Source organism: Lipotes vexillifer, unplaced genomic scaffold, assembly GCF_000442215.2.
Source record: "Lipotes vexillifer unplaced genomic scaffold, Lipotes_vexillifer_v1.1 scaffold456, whole genome shotgun sequence".
Lineage (NCBI taxonomy): Eukaryota > Metazoa > Chordata > Mammalia > Artiodactyla > Lipotidae > Lipotes > Lipotes vexillifer.
In genome coordinates this window covers 790,901-811,866 of record NW_006789438.1, presented here as the reverse complement: position 1 = coordinate 811,866, position 20,966 = coordinate 790,901, and the positions used below count along the sequence as shown (strand labels likewise).

Sequence of the window (20,966 nt, the reverse complement as noted above, 5' to 3'; positions counted from 1 at the left end):
TCTTACTGTATTTGTTTCGTATGGCTACTGTAACAAAATATCACAAATTTGGTGGCTTAACGCAACAGAAATGTGTTCTCTTACAGTTCTGGAAGCCAGGAGTTCAAAATCAATTTCACTGGGCCAAAATCAAAGTGTTGGCAGGGCTCTGCTCCCTCTGGAGGTCTTAGGGAAGAATTTGCTTCTTTGGGGTTTTTGGTGGCTGCAGGCAGTCCTTTAGCTTTTAGCTTTATCACTCTAATCTCTGCCTCTTTGGTCACACTGCCTACTCTTCTGTCTGTCAAATCTCCTTCTGCCTCCCTCATATAAATGTGTTTGTACTTAAGGCCTACCTGGTTTAACCAGGATAATCTCTCCATCTCAAGATACTTAATTTAATCAACTTTACAAAGATCTCTTTTTCTAAACCATATACGGTAACAGTCACAGGTTCCTGGGATTAGAACATTTATTATGATTTTTAGAGGGAGGGGGATGCATTTTTCAGCCTACCACACTTACTTTCCCTGGTACATGTAAACAGGGTCTTATTTTATTCATTTTATCTTCGTCTTTCATGTATTTATTCATTTAACAAATATTTATTACTTGCCCTCTATATGGCATTCTGCTATACAATGATAGCAAATATTATACAGTTCATGTCACAAAGGATTTTACAGATTAGAGGAGACCATTAACAAATTTATACTAAAGTAAAGTTACAGTGATGGTATGTACTAAAAGAAAAGCTACAGGGAGCTGTGAACACACTAAACAGATGGATCTGATTTACTGTTGGAGGTCAAGAAAGGTATTCCTGAACAAGTATTCTAGAAGGCACTAGTATTTGTCTTCCAGTGCATGATGAACACGTACTGAATGAACAAAATAAATGTTAAAAGTAGCAAATGACTTGAGGACTTAATATCCTGGTGGTAGTTCTTGGTAGTAATTTCTAATTGGTAGTAGTTCTTTCTTATCTAATTTAAGAAAAATCATTTTGATTAACCCAGGGGTTTACTGAGGTGCCCTTCTCCTAGACATGATACATAAGTAAGTGTTGATTGATGGCTTAAGGTGGAACCTTTTTTGAAACCCTAGAAAAGACTCCTCTTGACAGAATTGTCACTCAGTTTCACACTAATCCACATCTCCCAATTTACTGCTCAACCCTTCCCCCAAGGAAAGAACCACCTTATTTTCAGACCATCTTTCTTCAGACAACACATTCAGTACACTGTGAGTCAGGTAATAATCCAGTGGATGTGTGACTGAGGGCACCAGGTATGAGGAAAATATTTTTAAAGAAGTAAGGAAGTCACTGAGAGAGAAACTGAAAGTCTCAGCTATCATAGGAAAAAAAAAACAGTGCAAATCTTTTAAGCTGAAGACAATATGGGTTCAAATCACATGTCCTTGGAAAGATTCGTTTATTGCACTAAACGATGGCCACCTCTTTCTAAAATTTGGCATTTGTAGGATCTAATGGTATAGTGTACGATAACGTCAAGTGCAGGGACAGGAATATAGTGGGATCTTAGTGACTGTAGTAGTCCTTGTGGGTGTGACCCCTGGAGCTTATTGGCACTCTCTGTCCCAGTACATGTTGATAGCATCTAACTGCACCATGATTTTCTGCTTGAGGGCTTTATCTCACCCCTTGCACAGGGCAGACTAGAAGTGCTTGGGGGTGTTATCATTGTCTTTCAGCCAATGACAAAAGGAAGTTGGACCAAAAAATCCCAGTTATTTTCATTTCAAGGAGGCCAACCCTGATATGTGATCTGTACTGTCCCCCAGAAATCCCCAGTGAGACAGAAACTCAGTTGCTCACAATAACAACCTGCTCAAAAACATACCTTTTATTGGCTTCCTTTTTTTTCCATGTCTTACTTGCCACTTGCCTACCAATGCTTAATAAAATCATTTCCCCCCAAAACGACTTGCATTAAACTCCTTGTCTCAGAATTTGCTTCTGGGGGAACACAACTTAAGACAGTGATATTTCTGCCAAATATGATTCAAGTGGAGACTGCAAAATTGCTTGTGTAGTGAGTTGTGTCTTCTGGTTGACAGGGATTCTTTTCCCATCACATGAAGAACCCAGGATAGCCTACTAGAGGATGAAACCAAGTGTAGTATGCTACAAGCTGTCCCATCTGAGTTCCCCTAGACCAACGAGCCACTAACCAACCCACTAGCTGATGGCAGTTACAGAGATGGCCCCAAGTAAGACCAGAAGAACCTTACTGTCTTACTAGACTCTCTTGAGCTCAGGTCAGATTACTGATCCACAAAATTGTGAGCAGGTAAAATTGTTGGTTTAAGAAATTTATTTTGGGATGGTATGTTACACAGCAATAGATAACTGATATAAAATGTGGTATCAGAAATGGAGAAATGTAACAAAACCCAAACTATGTGATATTGGCTTTGGGACTGTTTGGCATATGAAGTCTAGGAAAGCAAAGGGGAAATTGTTCCTGAAAAATGGAAAGGTAGTGAGAAAACTGCTATAGGAATCAGCAAAAGTCAATGGTTTTAACATCTGTTTAGTTCCTCTAAATTCAGTCAATTCAGTCAAACTAGAGAGACAGTATTAAGAAAAATATATATGAAAAAAAAAAGAACTAGATCAGAAGTAAGACACCTTGAATTCTAGTTTGAGCTTTGCCACTATCTTGCTCTGTAATCTAAGCCTCTGGTTTCTCATCCATGAAATAAGAGACTATTCGAACTGCATAATTCTCCATCTGAAAGATTGTATTCACTCACTCACGTATCCAATGGTCATCCTGGATCGGTGTATAGCTTTAACTACAGTCAAAAGTAAAAACGGAAGTTCAGCAGAAAAGTTGCATGCTTTGTGCTTGCTTTTAAAAATAGCACAGGTAACATTTACCATCATGTTCGACTATTTTCAAAACCCCAAACCTGATATAGCCACACCATTTTCCATCTTAGGAAATAAGTCCACTTTTCAAGTTGGTTCAAGCATCATGGAGCCATCCTTGACTCCTCTTTCTGTCTCACTCCCCACATGCAATTCATAAAAGAATCCTGGCACCTCCTCCCCCCCCTTTCAAAATTTCACTTGCATCATCCCCTCTGTCTCCACACTAATACCATCACTCTTGCCTAGATTACAGCAATAGCTTCCTAAACTAGACCCCCTGCTTCAGCAGTAAAAACCTTATAATTAGCCTCAACATACAGCTAGAGTAATACTCTTAAAATACAAATCACATTACAGCACTCTCCTGCCCAAACAGTGCAATGACCCATCCCACTGAGAGTAAAAACCAATCCTTATAATGACCTAAAAAGGCCTCATAACATTGGTTTAGACCCTATCACACCCTAAATATCCATTTTACAACAAATATTTTGTCACTTTATTTACTGTACTGAAATAATACTCAATAATGATATCTTATACCTACACATCTAATTTCTCAAACTTTAAATATAATTACTAAAATGCCACAAATGTAATTTAAAGGAGAACTAAAAGGAAAGAAATTTACAGAAAAAAAAAAGTGTATAATCTATGCTTAGAAAACACTATGGAAGAAGGAGTAGCCTGGGCATTATAATGAAAAAGTCTGGATTAGAGAGAAGTAAGTAGTTCAGAAACTATTTAGTTTAAGAAGTCCAAGAAAAATGAGAAGGCAGGTAGACATCAGCTCACAAGGTAGTGTTAAGGGTAAATAATAGCATGCTGGATCTATTAATGTTTGATAAGAGAAAGAAGAAAATAACTCTAAGTGAAGTGGAGACAACATGATGAGACCAATTATAAACTGTCCAAGTGGAGATAATGAAAATGTATGATATTGCAAATGAGCTGAGCCTAATTTATAACTTGAGGGTGAGAACAGCTCCTTATGCTTTGACACGGGAGAGGATAGTGACAAAGTAGCACAGATGACATAGATTAGTCTTGAAATCCCCCTGCATATCAAAGCATTTAAATAAGTTGGCTATTGCCAATCCCAAAACTCAGTGGCTTAAAAACCAAGGACTTGATATTTCTCACAATTTTTAGGATTGACTGGGTGATTCCTCTACCTGATTCTCCAGGGCTGCCATGGGGCTGCAATCAATGGGAAGGTCAGCTGGGGGAGAAAATCCAAGATGGCATCACTCACATGTCTGGTGATTGGTGTTGGGTGCTGGCCAGTGTGCTTCTGTTCTTCTCTACTTGTTCACTCATCCTCCAGAAGCTAGAACAACTAGACCCACTTCCTGACATAGCTATATCAGGACAACATTCCAAGAAGGCAAAGGCAGAAGCTATAAGCCTCATGAGACTTAAGCTCCCAATTCACACATCACTTCTGCCACATGCTATTGGTCAAAACATGTCACAAGGCCATCCCAGCTTCAAGAGGTCGGGAAATAGACTCTACCCTTTCAGTTTTTACTACTTCAAAAGACCCTGGTAAGAACGCCTATGGCTAGGTAGCAGAATATGGACGATGAATAAATAAACATAAATTCAAGTTTCTATACAGAGATTGGTAGAAATTTGGGGACTGTAACAACAACAAGAACAATAATGATAAATAATATTAAACTCTTCCATGGCATTTACAACTTGCCAGGCTCTGTTAAAAGTATTTGCATATAATAACTCATTTACTCCTCCCAGACATTCTTTAAGATAGGTAGTTTTATTATTCTTATTTTACATGTGTGAAAATCAGGTACGGAGAAGGTAAGTCATTTTCCCAAAGTCATGTAGCTAGTTAAGCAGCAGAGTTAGTATTCAAGCCAAGTAGCCTGAGTTTAAAGTTCATACTTTTAACCCCTATGCCACACTGCTAATTCTTATAAAGAAAGAAGCAGTCCCAAAATATGTACTTTACACAATCTGAATTTCTTCCTATTAAGGCACTACAATTTTAAAAATATGTAAAGGGCAAAGGTAAATGGTAAATTAAATTCAATGAAATGCTTATATGTCCTCTATCTGTACTGTCTCAAATCTCCTCAGTTATATATTTGCAATTGGTTTAATGTAGTAACTGAACTGTTTTACTAAAACTGTACAGTCCACTGTACAATCTTGACTAAGTCATCTATCTGTATCTCCATTTTCTTAGCTAAAAAGTGCCAATACACAATGTTCTTCGTGCTTTTCAGAATACTGATGTTAATAATAATACAAGTAATAACATCAGCTTTCCTTCATTGAGAATCTCCTACAAGTTAGACAGTATATTAGATGTTTACCGACGGGTTCTCATTTAATCACTGAAGTAGCCTCGTGGGCTTGACTTCGTTACTTCTGTTCTACAGATGGAAGGTGTAGGTGTCTGTAGGTGTCTTTGGATACAAGTGTATCTGTATCCAAAGCTTAAGCTTTCCCCAATAACACTGCAATATTTTTTCCCATGATGTATAATTGCCCTGAAAATAAGGGAGTGTTTTTCAACTATCACGTGCTATCACCAAGACAATGTGTATCACTAGAGAAAAAAGCAAGAATAACAAAACATGTTCAAGTGGAGAGGAAACAGCAATTACCTCCCAAAGTGAAGATGAAGGAAATAGTTGTCTTACCTCATATGTGCTGGTGATGCCAGATCTGTAGAACACAGGGAGAAAGAGCTCTGATGTGAAGATGATCACAAATGCGTACGCAATGAAGAAGATGATGAAGGATGCCCCAAAGCGGTAGACCTCAGCCGGGGTCCCCAGGACAGTGACAGCGGACATGAAGCTGGCTGTCAGAGACAATGCCACGGGGCCAAAGGTCATTTGCCGTCCCCCAACCAGAAACTCCCTTGAAGTTGCCTTTTTTCTCTCCCTAATGGCAAAGAACACCCCAATTCCAGAGGAAATGACAAAGAGGGCTGCAAAGACGACATAATCCCAAACTTCAAAGTTCTTCACCTCCATGCTGGGAAGTATGGCACCAGAGAGTCGCTCTCAACCTGGTCTCAGGGAGAAGTTCTTTCCAAAAGCAAAGCTCAGTAGAGTAGACGCTTTTCCAGGAGAGGAGACTGTGGTTGTGTGAAGAGAATGAAGACCAGAGGCACTTGTGTAGCACTTCGGAAACCAAGTTGTACTCAGGGAAGATCTCAAAAGTTGACGACAAAGAGGGATCTGGTAGTGGTACCAACAGATGAGAACTTTAAATCTGACCCTGGCCTGGAGCTGTCTTTTCCTCTGCTAAAGCATATGTCACAGAGAAGGAATTCAGATGTGTTCCAAAATTAATAACCACTGGGGGTGGAATGAACTTGCCAGATAACATGCTCTTTAATCTCCTAGATTTTTTTAAACTTAAGGTTAAACATTACTGGGAACCATAGAAGTGATACAAGTTCACCACCTCAGCATTTTTAATGAGTGAAATAGAATCTGTAAAATGCCAACACAACTATCACCTGTATCTTCCTTCCAAGTAAGGAGGGGTGAAGGTGTGTCCCTGCAACTCCATGAGACAGTGGGTGTGGGGGAAAAGGAGTAAAGAACGAGGGATCAGGAGACCTTTGCTCAAGTTGGTGCAAACTTAAGTGAGCTGTGATATTGCTGATGAAATATTTAACCCCTCGGAGCTTCATCTGGAACATAGAATAATAACACCTCAGAGGGTTATGATGAGTCTTTAAGTGTCTCTGACTTTCTGACCCTCTTTTTTCTGATCAATAATTAGCTACTATGTGTGCTTATAGTGAAGCACCCTGTAACATAATAGAGTTGACTCTCTTTTGAATCTAGGCTTCAGAAAATAAATTTACCAATAATTAATAAATCGTTTGTAGTCCTCAGTTTTATCTTTTCTGTCTCTCCTTCATTTTGACCCATTCACAACTCTTGTACAAAGAGGTTAAGTTTTAGTTAAGACCAGGACAAATGAGAGAAAGAAGGTAAGAAACCAGTTATAGATTCTTTTTCTTATGTGCCTTAAAATTATTATTATTTTTCCTCTTTTTTATTTTTTTAGTTTTACATTGGAGTATAGTCGATTAACAATGTTGTTGTGTTAGTTTCAGGTGTACAGCAAAGTGATTCAGTTATACATATACCTATACATGTAGATATTCTTTTTCAAATTCCTTTCCCATTAAGGTTATTACAGAATACTGAGCAGAATTCCCTGTGCTATACAGTAGGTCCTTGTTGGTTATCTATGTAAAATATAGCAGTGTGTACATGTCAATCCCACACTCCCTATCTATCCCTCCCCCTAGCCTTCCCCACTGGTAACCATAAGTTCATTCTCTAAGTCTGTGAGTCTGTTTCTGTTTTGTACAGCAAAGGAAACCATAAACAAGACCAAAAGACAACCCTCAGAATGGGAGAAAATATTTGCAAATGATGCAACGGACAAGGGATTAGTCTCCAAAATTTACAAACAGCTCATGAGCTCAATATTAAAAAAACAAACAACCCAATAAAAAAAATGGACAGAAGACCTAAATAGACATTTCTCCAAAGAAGACATACAGATGGCCCAGAGGCACATGAAAAGATGCTCAACATCACTAATTACTAGAGAAATGCAAATCAAAACTACAATGAGATATCACCTCACACTGGTCAGAATGGCCATCATCAAAAAAATCTACAAACGATAAAATGCTAGAGAGGGTGTGGAGACAAGGGAACCCTCCTACACTGTTTGTGGGAATGTAAGTTGGTACAGCCACTATGGAGAGCAGTATGGAAGCTCCTTAAGAAACTAAAAATAGAACTACCATATGATCTAGCAATCCCACTCCTGGGCATATGTCTGCAGAAAAACATGGTTTGAAAGGATACACACACCCCAATGTTCATTGCAGTGCTGTTTACAATAGCCAAGACATGGAGGCAACATAAATGTCCATTGACAAGTGAATGGATAAAGAAGATGCAGTACATATATGCGATGGAATATTACTCAGCCATTAAAAAGAATGAAATCATGCCATTTGCAGCTATATGGATGGACCTGGAGATTATCATACTAAGTGAAGTAAGTCAGACAGAGAAAGACAAATATCATATGATATCGCTTACATGTGGAATTAAAAAAAAATGATACAAATGAACTTATTTACAAAACAGTTACGGATTCTTGATTCTGCTCCTATTAGACTCTGTTTATTGTTCTGAAGTACCCCCAGCAAGCCTCTGGAGGACAATTTCTCTACATCATTCATGCTTCTCCTGCCTTCTCAAAGGTCTTCCCCAACACCATCACTACAAAACCAGTATGTTCCACAAGATCTAGTTCATGTCTACCTTGCTCTGTGGAGCCTTCCCTGACTCACATCTCCTGCTGCTCTCTCCCCCAACTCCTGTAGGAAACAGGCTCCCTTGGTACTCACTTTTTACTCTGAGAGTATCCTCACCTATTTTAAAGAATCTCTATGTGTATGTCTGTATGAGCCAGTCAGCAGTTGTAGATGACCAACTCACTGAAGGCAGAGGCACAAGGCCTGGTCCAGAGTGCCCAGTACGTAGTTATTATGTAGCTATACAGAGTTAGCTATTGTAGAAAGTAAGGAATTCATCCAAAAAGCAAAAGAAGAAAATAAAAATTATCCATAATGTCCAAGGCCAGAAATATTTCCTATCAAACAGAGGAAACTTTAATTTTGTTTTTGACATCTGAGTAACTGAATGAATCTTTGATTATTTGTTTAGTCTGGGTACTGTCTGCACTCCCTACTTTGATCCATGGATTTGAATTTGACCACACAAAGCTTTGATGGCTGAAATATGCTTTTAGTTGCAAAGAAATGTGCAAAAACTCTGCCAGGAGTTGTCTCTGTCCTGTTGTTTAAATTCCTCCTCTAAGTTTACACAGTTGATATAATCAGGGTTAATGGGAAAAATAGGTCTTTAATATTTTGTCTTAACCTTGGCTTTTACTAATCTGTACCATGGGGTATTCTGATTATATAACAGCTTTTTATTTGTTAACAGTCTCAGCAGAAAATCAGAGCTCCAGCTTTCAGAAGCTTGACTATTTTATGCTTTAATATTAACATCAATTAAGTGTTAATGTTCAATCCACAAGGCATGTGGACAACTTGTACAAGTCTGGTGAATATTAATTCAAAACACTATTATTACATCAATGAAGTCCAGAGGTTAAATACTGGCAGCTTGTAGGTGAAGAGTTGATGAGTACTGCTGATTCAATTAACCTTCATCAAGAAACAGTATTATCTACATGGCTTCCACTGGTCTTAGACTTCAAAACAGTGGGGAAGCAGAGTGGCTAATGGTTCGGGATGTGAACCTCACGCCTCTCACAGTAAAGTATTCCTTGCTTCCAACATTTTGCTGATGATAAGGCACAGCATTAATATATTAATTTAATTCTCAGTTATTTTCTATTTCTTTACACTTTCTCCTTTTGGTAGTATCCAGTGTCTTCACACTCTCTGTCTACCCCATTGAAACTCACTCTATACAAGGTTCATGCTGATTATAAAGCATAACACCCATTTATTCATAACTTTGCAGGGAAAACAAAAAGCCAACACATTCAATGGCTACGTAAGTTAGAAAGTACATCCCTATGTCAGAAATACTAACGTGGGAGAACAAAGGAAAATGTGCTTCTTTGGAGAAATCTCAGTGACGCCTGCACCCTCTTGCAGGGGCCTCCAAGGCCACCACCTCTACTTTATTCCTTTAGTGTAAAGCTGGGACCCTTGTTAGAATGTAGACACCATCACCTGCCACACACACACTCACACACACACACTCACACTACCTTAACAAGGCCCAGCTACTCAATTACCCTCTTGCCTAATAGGTCAGGTTTGTAGCTGTGATCATTAGTAGGCTCTGTAGTGTAAAAGAGTTCTGCACCTGGCGTAGAGTATTTATAACGGAAAAGAGGAAAACAGTTGGACGTTGAATGCTACCAAGGTAAGGGTGGGGGGAAGGGTAAAGAACTGGAAGGATAGGGCAACCAGGGAAAAGAACCACTGTTGCAATATTCCTAATAGCAGGCTATGCACACCATGTTTACATTGGCCTAGGACAGAAAGGAGAAAAATAGGATAGGGCTTGTCCATTTTGAGATTGCATTATCACTATATTACATTTTCATGGCTGTTATTTTGTTTTGTTTTGAATTTGGACAGGGACGTAGCATGATCAGAACTGTGCCTCAGATAGATTAATTCATTCTAATAATTTTACATGATGAATGAATTTTTTAATCCAGCGGACATTATTAAGGGTGACTCAAAAAACTCCCCACATGGTACGTAAGCTGCTTAAATCAGGTTATGAAAGCAGTCCTCCCCATAAAGTTCTTCTCTCAATGATCATGCCTATCAAACCAACCCCTAGGAGACAAACTAGTGTGCCAAGCTACAGTTGAACAGAAATTATTGCGCTTTTTTTTTCAAACGCAAAGGGACTGCACCCATTTTTCTCTTCCAAGGGGAACTGAATAATTCCTATCCTGAGGAAGATAATTCTATATAATTCTTACAGAGACTGATGAAGAAGGGACCACATCCAAGAATTTTATCATGAAAAAGAAAAACTACAAATCCAGAGTTTCTACTCCTCCTTTGAGCAGAAGACATGGCCTGGAGCTCTGTTGTAGAAGTCTCTTGATTAGCTGGTATTTTTATGAATATAGAAAGGTTAGGTTTGAGGAGAAAGTGAAGAAGCAAAAACTCTGCCTACAAATTAATTAATTTTTTTTCTTCTTTTATCCTTGGGAATGATGTTAGAGACATGGCATAGGAGTAAAGACAAGGAAGTGGTACACAAATGTGGATGGAGGCAGGGACATTTCTCAAAACTAGTGAGACTGTCTCAGTATAAGGGAGAGCCAAAGGATTTTAACAATGGAAATAATTAATATTAAACATTAAATTTATTCTAGCTTTGTTGAGATATAATAACATATAACATGTGTAAGTTTAAGCTGTACAACATGATGATTTGATGCACTTATATGCTGCAAAATGGTTACAACAGTAGGATTCCATAACATGTCCATCACTCCACATAATTACCCTTTTTTGGTGAAGGGAAGGGTGAGAACATTTAAGATCTACTCTCTTAGCAACTGCCCAATATATAATACAATATTATTAACTATAGTCACCATACTGTCCATTAGACCCCCAAATAAAAGTTAAGTTTTAGCCATGTTGTGCTGGAGTGTAGTTCCCGTCTTTTCTCCTAACCTTTACGGAAAACCTCCTATATCACTGGTATTGTATTGATGTTTTACCATTTAATTAAAGGGAAAAAAAAATCTGTGTTCATCTTTGATCTCAAAATGGGGCAGGATGACAGAATATTAGTGAAGGAAGAGAGACACAAAGGAGATTGAGAACCCGGAAGAAACAAAACTTGAAGCAAGAGCTCCTGAGAGCTTTATGATCTTTGAGGTTAAGTAGGAAAGACCACTTGGTATTCTATCAGTCAGGATATGGAGATTTCTTTCTTGTCTTTCTTTTCCTCCCACCCTTCTCCCTCTCCCCTCCCTTCCTTCCTCCCTCCCTACCTCTTCCTTCCTTCCTTCCTTCCTTCCTTCCTTTCCTTCTTTCTTTTTTTCTTCCACATATTAAAAAGAGGAGTGATCTGAAAAGGCTAGAAGATTTAGGGCACCCAAGTGTTGACATTTGAATTTCATTCACATATTCTCACTAGAAAAATGTTTGTTTCCCGAGCCCTGGTGAGATATAGTGGAAAACATCCTTTATCTGTAACAAGGACCAAATTTCTTTCTCCACCCTCTCACTAAACAATCGTGATTTTTGGACGCATTACTGGTTCTGAGCTACCACATTTGAAAATGGTATATCATGTTAATAATTAGATAATTAAGATAAATTTAAGTACCTAAATTACCTTTTCAAGACTACTCAAATGTCACCTTCCTTGACCAAACAACCTATTTAAGTTGCAAACAACCACATTCTAAATCTCTACTCTCTTCATTCTCCATAAAATGTATCTCCTACTAATATATCATATAATATTTTAAATGTTAACATCTCCCCACTAGAGTATAAGCTCCATAAAGAGCTCTATTTTGTTCTCTGAGGTACTCTTAGTACCTAGACGTTTCTGTCCATAGTAAACACTCAACAAATTAAATTATATGACTTCTAGGGGTTTCTTTCAACTTTATAATCTATGTTTAAATTTTGTTTTACTGAGAAAAAAGGAAAACTAGAAGAAAATTTTCCAAGATTTTTTTTTAAAAAGCTGAAATATTTATCTACCTCCAAACACGTTTTCCCATCTAAATAAAAACTGAAATTTATATTTCATTCTATTAGATTCTCGAATTCATTATAGCTAAATCTGACAGTAGTTAAAACTTCATTCATTCTACATACACTTAACAAATTTGAAAAATGGTGATTTGCAAGTTTAAGAGGCAAATTTCAGGGTCCAGCAGAGAACATCATTTAATATTAAAACAGACTAATGGCACCACACATCTACAATAAACAAGTAGAACACTTAAAGTGAATGTGTAGTTGGGAGGGTAATTGAGCGTGAGGCTCAAGGTCCTTTGTTAAACATCCTTAGATACCAAGCAACCCCTCCATTTTAGAATGGCAAAGGGGAAAACCACCAGCATGATCTACTATGAATTTGATTTTGTTAAATAAGCATAAAAGGAAGGAATTTCTTGTTTGTTTCAGGCTTCTGACCATTAAAATAGAACTTTTGAATAAGTTTCAAGAGGGAACAGAACCTACTATGTGTCTGACACTTTCATATCATATCGTTTTGGTCCCTATACAGCTATAAAAATCTGTTAAAATGAGTGTCAATAGTCCCATCTTGAAAATGGAAGAAAATGCACATAGAAGTGCTTTGTCCAAATCAAGATCAAGTTCACACAGTCACTAAGCGGTGGTTTTAGCCTCAAATTCTAGGTGACTAAAATCTATGCTCTTTGTACTGAGTGTGTCTAACAAAGACAATTTCTACTTACTCACTTTTCCAGCTTTGATGGGGAGACTTTTTTTTTTTTTTTTTTTTTTTTTTTTTTTTTTTTTTTTTTTTTTTTTTTTTTTTTTTTTTTTTTTTTTTTTTTTTTTTTTTTTTTTTTTTTTTTTTTTTTTTGCGGTACGCGGGCCTCCCACTGTTGTGGCCTCTCCCCGCGTTGCGGAGCACAGGCTCCAGACGGGCAGGCTCAGCGGCAATGGTTCATGGGCCCAGCCTCTCCGCGGCATGTGGGATCCTCCCAGACCGGGGCACGAACCCGTGTACGCTGCATCGGCAGGCGGACTCCTAACCACTGCGCCACCAGGGAAGCTCGGGGAGAATTCTTAAAAGTAATAGAGAAAAATCTGGGGTTATCTATCCTGTCAACCTGATATGGATAATCAACACATCTCCAGCAAAACAGAGAAGTAATAATCAAGGCTCCTTGCGTTGATCCTGTGATATTGTCACATCCTCAAGTATCTTATAAATAAACAAATAACATTTCAATTAAATTCAAGCAAAATTTAATGTTGAGTGATTTTTGTTATTCAGATTCTTTGGAAATATACTCAAACATACAGTATAGTTAGCAAGCTCAGAGGCAATTTTATCAGTTACCATGGAAACTCTTTAGTCCCTCATTTCCTATCAATTCCAATGGTCCTCATGCTATCCCTGCTATCACTAGGCACCACCATGAATGAATGACTTTTGTATATTTCTTAAACTGAAATTAACTGGTTATGTTTCATCACTAAGAATATACAAATAAATATGCCCCAGCCTCAAAGGCAGCGTCAAAAGAAAATTTCGCAAAATGTGTAGTACAATGGTAATTACAACGTATAGTTTTCCAATAGGGACTTGTTTGAAGCCATGATTTGGGTGATTATGTTCTCAAGTGTTTAGTGCCAAATAAAAGACGCTGTTTTCCTCTTTAATAAGAAATCAAGATGGTAATAACGGAGGTCCATCCACACTGGTCACAGGTCATTCCCTCTTCTTCAAGTGTTGAGTTTCTAAGTGATATTTGTGTGTGCCTTTTGGAGTTCCATTTCTAGGAAATAATTGTTAGAAATTTTATTCTAATTCTATATCTTCTAATTTATTCTAAGACTTGCTTTCCTTACTCGGTAAGTTCCCAGGTCCTGGATGGTATTTTAGTTTGGTTCATGATACATGGAAAATTCGTCATAAAAAGAACTCCCCTTAGAATTCAGTTTTTCAGTTTTCTAAAATTTCAATTTTTAGAAGTTGTTTAAATTAATTATAAAATATTCTTCTTACATTAAAAGCAGAAAGAACTGAATGCAAATATCTTCTCAGTAATCTACCAACCTTATGACCTTGGGAAAGTTGTTTTATGTCTTCAGGATGAAACTCAGGATAATGCCAAAGCACACACAGGGGAATAAGCTGGTGCAATTTGCCAGCACGGCTTTCTGCAGGAGGTCAGTGGGCATACCTGTACAAGTTCCATGTAAAGATTTTTAGCTGGTCCTCCCTTGCTGGGGACCTTGAATTTATTTTATTTATATCTCTTTTTTTTCCTTACTCTTAGTGGCCCTGCTTATGGTTTGGGGGTGAATTTAACAGTCAAGTGATTGACACATACTTAAGTGTATCAAGTGAAAGTGTATAAGTGATAGCTCTTATTCTTAATAATGAAGACTGGAGAATTTGAGTCACAGCTAGGCTCAAATTTTTCTTCAGGTATTTATTAATTTTATCACCTTAACAAGTTATTTCATTTCTTTGAAACTCAACTCCTCATCTTTAACATAGAAATAAGACCTTTTTCATTGTATTGTTTTCTGTATTAAAGACGTATGTCAACTACCTTATGCGGAGTTGGGCATATTATAGGAACTTCAGTAATGATATCTATCCATTACCTCTATGATTGACAGCTGTCACATTTCAGCATTTGCACCAGGAACTTCCGATACTATCCTCGGAAGAACAAAACCTAGACAAATAACATAGGAGCTACCATACTATCACTCGTAAATATTTATCCCCCAACCAGAGGGACAGAAGTCATATTTCTGATTTGCAGTTCCCTTGGCTTTTGCTCTATTCTTTGTCTTCAATGTCTAGATTATGGACATTTTCTCAATTTCATTGCACTGATGATATTCATCATTTTGTACCTTTTGTAACACTTTCTTCTTTCTTTTCAAATGAGCACTTTGTCAATCCTAATCCCCCAATCCATCTCATCCTCCCCTTCCCCACCCCCATGTCCACATGTCTGTTCTCTATGTCTGCGTCTCTATTCCTGCTCTGCAAATATGTTCATCTGTACCATTTTTCTAGATTCCACATATATGTGTTAATATATGATATTTGTCATTCTCTTTCTGACTTACTTCACTCTGTATGACAGACTCTAGGTCCATCCACATCTCTACAAATGACCCAATTTCATTCCTTTTTATGGCTGAGTAGTATTCCATTGTATATATGTACCACATCTTCTTTATCCATTCATCTGTTGTTGGACATTCAGGTTGTTTCCATATCCTGGCTATTGTAAATAGTGCTACAATGAACACTGGGATACATGTGTCTTTTTGAATTATGGTTTTCTCAGGGTATATGCTCAGTAGTGGGATTCCTGGGTCATATGGTAGTTCTGTTTTTAGTTTTTTAAGGAACCTCCATACTGTTCTCCATAGTGGCTATATCAATTAGGACTGACATATATACACTACCATGTGTAAAATAGATAGCTAGTGGGAACCTGCTGTATAGCACAGGGGGCTCAGCTCGGTGCTCTGTAATGACCTAGATGGGTGGGATTGGGGGGACGGGTGGGAGGGAGGTCCAAGAGGGAGGGGATATATGTATACGTTTAGCTGATTCACTTAGTTGTACAACAGAAACTAACACAACATTGTAAAGCAACTATATGCCAATAAAAAAATTAATTTAAAAAAATGAGCTCTTTGTACCTTGGGATGAGAATCTCCTTATGAACATGCTAAAAATTTTAGCTCAGCTGAAATCTGTCAGGCAAGCCAGCAGCTGACTTTGTTTGCGATGCTGTAGGTATTTGCAGCCATTATGCTTTTAAGTAATTTCTTGTCATTTCTATACATTAGAAAAGCAAGTGTACGGCCCATTTTTCAAATGTTTTAAGCTTTCCCAAGTCAACGGTATTTCATTTCCCCTATGAAGCAAAAACGTTATGGGATATCATAACAACTAGAACTTAGGGAAGAATGTATAAGAAAGCACATTTGCAAATGATCTTGCTGTGCACTATATTTTTAAATTGTAAAGGATTAGAAAGAAAGGTTTATGGAAAAACGTTTACAGTATCAGTGCCTTCATGGGACAAACATGAACTGAAGGAGCTAATTTCTGCTTGTTTTAAAATATATCTATGCATGGGAATGCATATAAGGATGAGACCTTAATATGTGTTTACCTGCTATATTTCAAGTTCAAAATCCCTCTTCTTGTCCCTGCCAAGTAAAATTATTAGACTTTGCTTGAGGTCTTTGAGGTCTGTCTAGAATTGCTGAGGTTTTTCTAATGGGAAAGCATGGGTTAGTAGCAAAAATCATCAACTGGGAAAGATATACTGTGACATTTTAAATCATAAGCACTTTTGATAACAATTTTAGAAAAATATATTGCAAGCCAAATAAGTGCACAATTTTTATTTTTAAGAATTCTGTACTGTGTACAGTATCCCTGAGGAAGGAGGGTTAGGGTGGAGTGGGGAGGGCACAATTAATCCTAAGATGCTGAGGATGTCACCAAGTGAGCCATTCACCATTTTCTGTGTTTTTAAAAATATCAGATCAAAGCAATTTGGGATTTGAAGTGAAAGGAACTGAGTTTGAACCAAGCTCTATTGCTAATCTGCAGTGTGATCTTGAGTAAAACAAACAAGCAAACAAATTTAAAAAGACACCTTTGTTAAAATGAAGATGAGTACTATTATGCATTATAAACTGTAAAAGCATTACACAAGGATGCTGGCATATGCAATCAGGGGGAGACAGGGAGAATAATAAAATCTTGTGCTTAGATATCAAATGGAACTGAATTGCATTTTGCTATATTATTTACTAACTATACAACTTAGTCTGATTACTTAACCTCTCTTGAGTTTCCTCTTTGGTAAAACAAGAATACCTTGCAAGGTATTTATGAACAACAGAAGTGATCACCTAAATCAGTGCCTACCACACAGTAGTTTTTCTATACACATTAGGTGCTTTCTTTCTTTTTTTTTTTTTTTTACCATGAGGGTATGAACACAGGAATCAATGTAGTTAAATAAGCACATGTTGAGTGCAAGCTATGTAAAAGGGTTAAAGCTTAGTGCTGAGGAAGCATGCAAGGGCAAAAGAAGTCTGGTTCATTGTCCCAGGAAAGCTATTATCTAGTAGGATTGTGAAGATGAAAAGATAAGATCTATAAAGACATGATGTAATTTTTTTTCTTTTTTTTTTTTTCCTTGCGTTATGCGGGCCTCTCACTGTTGTGGCCTCTCCCATTTGCGGAGCACAGGCTCCGGACGCGCAGGCTCAGTGGCCATGGCTCACGGGCCCAGCCGCTCCGCGGCATGTGGGATCTTCCCGAAACGGGGCACGAACCCGCGTCTCCTGCGTCGGCAGGCAGACTCTCAAGCACTGCGCCACCAGGGAAGCCCAAAGACATGATGTAATTTATGATTCATCATCTTAATTGGGAACACTGGCAGTGAAAAGGGTGCTATGATACTGGGGCAGAGATTGCTGTTGCAAGCAAACCAAAATCTATGGTCACCTTCTCTACAGGGCATATGTCAGGCATTGGGAAGGGAGAATAAACTCAGCTGACTTTCTCCAATTGCCTCAGAGCAACTTTTAGGCCAGTGATATTTTGTTTCTGATCACAGGAGGATCCAGAATGTTCTGGTTTCCAGCCCCCACATTTTGGCAGTGTCTGCACCGGGTAAATGCTTGAGATCCAGAAGGGGCACATCCTCCAACGTCTTGTGAAAAAACACGCTACAAAACAGGATTCTCACTGCAGTGGAGGAAAACCTACGCACTGCAGCTGATTTGCTTTGATGTCCTGATTTCTGCCACTAAGGCTGACTTCTTAATATGTCTATTTTTAGTCACCAAGGAATGAAAATGCACCTAACGCCCTTGGGATTAAAGTTAACCTCACCCGTCAAAGGAGGAAAAGCAGAGAGCAAGTAAAACTCACAGTACTGCTATTAAAAACATTTGTGCTGGGCTTCCCTGGTGGCTCAGTGGTTGAGAGTCCGCCTGCCGATACAGGAGACACGGGTTCGTGCCCTGGTCCAAGAAGAATCCCACATGCCGCAGAGTGGCTGGGTCCGTGAGCCATGGCCCCTGAGCCTGCGCGCCTGGAGCCTGTGCTCCGCAACGGGAGAGGCCACATCAGTGAGAGGCCGGCGTACCGCAAAAAAAAAAGAACAAAAAAAAATTTGTGCTTGATTTTGTCTTTGTGTTAAATCAAGAAGCTTCTATATAATTTAGGTATAAGAATCAACTGAAAAAACAAACAAAAGGATCACTGACACTGTTCCTACTCAAAAGGAACAATTCTACTTTTAGGGACTGTGGCTCTGTCTGTCCATTTACTGTATACCTTACATTCTGTTTCCCTAAGAGAGGCCTTATACTTGATTAAAGGATTCTGGTTTTGAGTAACAACCTGAACTTGCAAATCTGAATTAAATACAAAAAGCAAAAAGGGGGGGGGGGGGGGAAGCTTTTAAAAACCAGTGAGTGACCTTGTCAGGCAGAAGTAAATATTTTTAAGAAGACAGGGTATCATGGTGGACAGCTCATGACTTTGATCGAATCTGGATTCTTTCCCAAGCTCTGCTCTACACTACAGCTTTGAAGAAAGTTCTGAAAACTGAGACCTATTGTCCTCAGCTGTGAAATGAGTATAACACTATGAAAGACAGTCATTTGGATTAAATAAGATAATGCTTGTAAAGTAGTTAAGACGATTAATACAGTACTAGGCCTACAGGTGGGGTAACTCAATAAATGGTCTTACTTCTTAGGATATAAAGTTTATAAATATGCATCTTATAAGAAAATCTCACTTCACTAAAAATTTTAAAACTTTTACTTAGCAATTTGCACACTACCAAGACAATTTTCCCTTCAGTTAAACATTTATTTTTGGACTTTGGCTTTTGTTAATAATTGTTTTATCTAGTAAAAAGATGTTGCTGCCTAGCTATATCAAAGGTCACCAATCACAAGCATAAGACATAAATTTAGCTGTGACTTCATAAATTGTAAAGTTTAATTGCAGGTAATAGTCATTGAGTGTGAAGGAAAAGTATCAATATTACTTGTGAGAATAAAAAAGACATTCTCAACAATTTTTAGAATCTGAATCATCTTGGATAAAGCATTTCCATAAATTGACTTCACATCCCATCTTTCCAGGGAATCAAAGGCTCATTGAGGGGGCATACTATGCAATCTTGTTCCCAAGTCCAGCCCATGGGAAAGAGCTTACAGGAGGGAAAAGAGAAAAAAAGAAATGTACCTTTACTATGTGCTGATCAAAGGGCTACACACTGCATGACAAACCCAAATATCATCTGAGGTCCCCTTGCTTCTTGAGATGGAATCTTAATTTTCTCAGAGTCCCACTAATTAAACTACGTATGAATACCAGGAGACATCTGTACAATTTTGTTAATTCTCAGGAACCTATCTTTTCTATGGTCATCTGTACCTCCAGTGAGAACATAAGACTAGATAAAGGAGAGCTTGGGGAACCTGGGGAAACCTCTATTAGGTAACACCTTGGCCAGGACTCCAGGAAATGGTGCAGGTTTACTGTTAGGATGGTTCCTAGAAGATGGAAAAAAGTAATGGCCTGTGATGAAAGAAGTTGAAGTCTGCATCGCCAAGGCAGATGGTGGAGAAAGGATAAAATGGCTCAGGACCCCTAACTAATCATAATAAAAATATCAGTCAAATGTAAATTGAGAAACATTCTATAAAACAAGTACGCCTCGGGCTTCCCTGGTGGTTGGGAGTCCGCCTGCCGATGCAGGGATCACGGATTCGTGCCTCAGTCCGGGAGGGTCCCACATGCCGCGGAGCGGCTGGGTCCGTGAGCCATGGCCGCGGAGCCTGCGCGTCCGGGGCCTGTGCTCCGCAACAGTGAGAGGCCCGCGTACCGCAAAAAAAAAAAAAAAAGTACGCCTCAAATCTGTTAAGGTTATCAGAAACAAGGAAAGTCTGAGAAACTGTCACTGCCTAGAGGAGGCTAAATAAGGAGATGACATAATGTCATGGAATATTCTAGATGAGATCCTACAGCAGGAAAAGAACATTAGGTAAAAATCAAGAAAATCCAAATAAAGTACAGACTTCAGTTAATAAAAATGTATTAATAATAGTTTATTAGTTGTGACAATTGTAGTATCATAGTGTGAGAAATTAATAATAGGGGAAACTGGCTGGGGGATATATGAGAACTCTGTGCTGCCTTTGTACCTTTTCTGTATACCTAAAACTATTCTAAAATTAAAAGTTTATTCAGAAAAAAATAGGCTCGGGTAAGTGAGCAAGCTGGACAGGTATATTATAGGCAGACTCAGCAGAGGATTAGGCTTCACCAGAGGGCCCCTGAGGCAAAGAAGCTAGATGTCAGCCTTGACTGCCAGAAGCTAAGATGTCACAATTGTTATAACAAATGACAAGGCCAGAGTGGCAGTCAAGGAGGCTTAAATCAGTGAGAATTATGGACATGTAAATAGAGGATAGTGCCTCTAAGGGTAATGATACCTGGAGATCTGAGGAATCAGCATGTTTCCTAAAATCTGAATTACTGTGAGTCCCCTGGTTTCATTAATTCACCTGGTAGTCACTTCCTCAGTCCATGAATGTGTACTTGTGACTGACATCCTTGGCTATTGGAGTATCCACCACACTAAGTCCCTTGGCCTATGGGGTAATTACCAGCACAGTAAGGAAAACAAGTGGAAACCTCTGAAACTTCATCCCAAGCCTGGCCAAAATAGTAAATTTAAA

At 38.4% G+C, this 20,966-nt stretch overlaps 1 protein-coding gene across 1 annotated transcript in view; it reads right to left on the bottom strand.

Annotated features, from left to right (window-relative positions):
• Positions 1-5,889, bottom strand: part of SLC5A12 (solute carrier family 5 member 12) — a 46,896-nt gene extending 41,007 nt beyond the window's left edge. The window contains exon 1 of the mRNA XM_007462605.1: positions 5,551-5,889. Coding sequence (XP_007462667.1) covers positions 5,551-5,889 — 339 coding nt within the window. The remainder of the gene's footprint in view (positions 1-5,550) is intronic.
• Between the last annotated feature and the right edge of the window lie 15,077 nt (positions 5,890-20,966).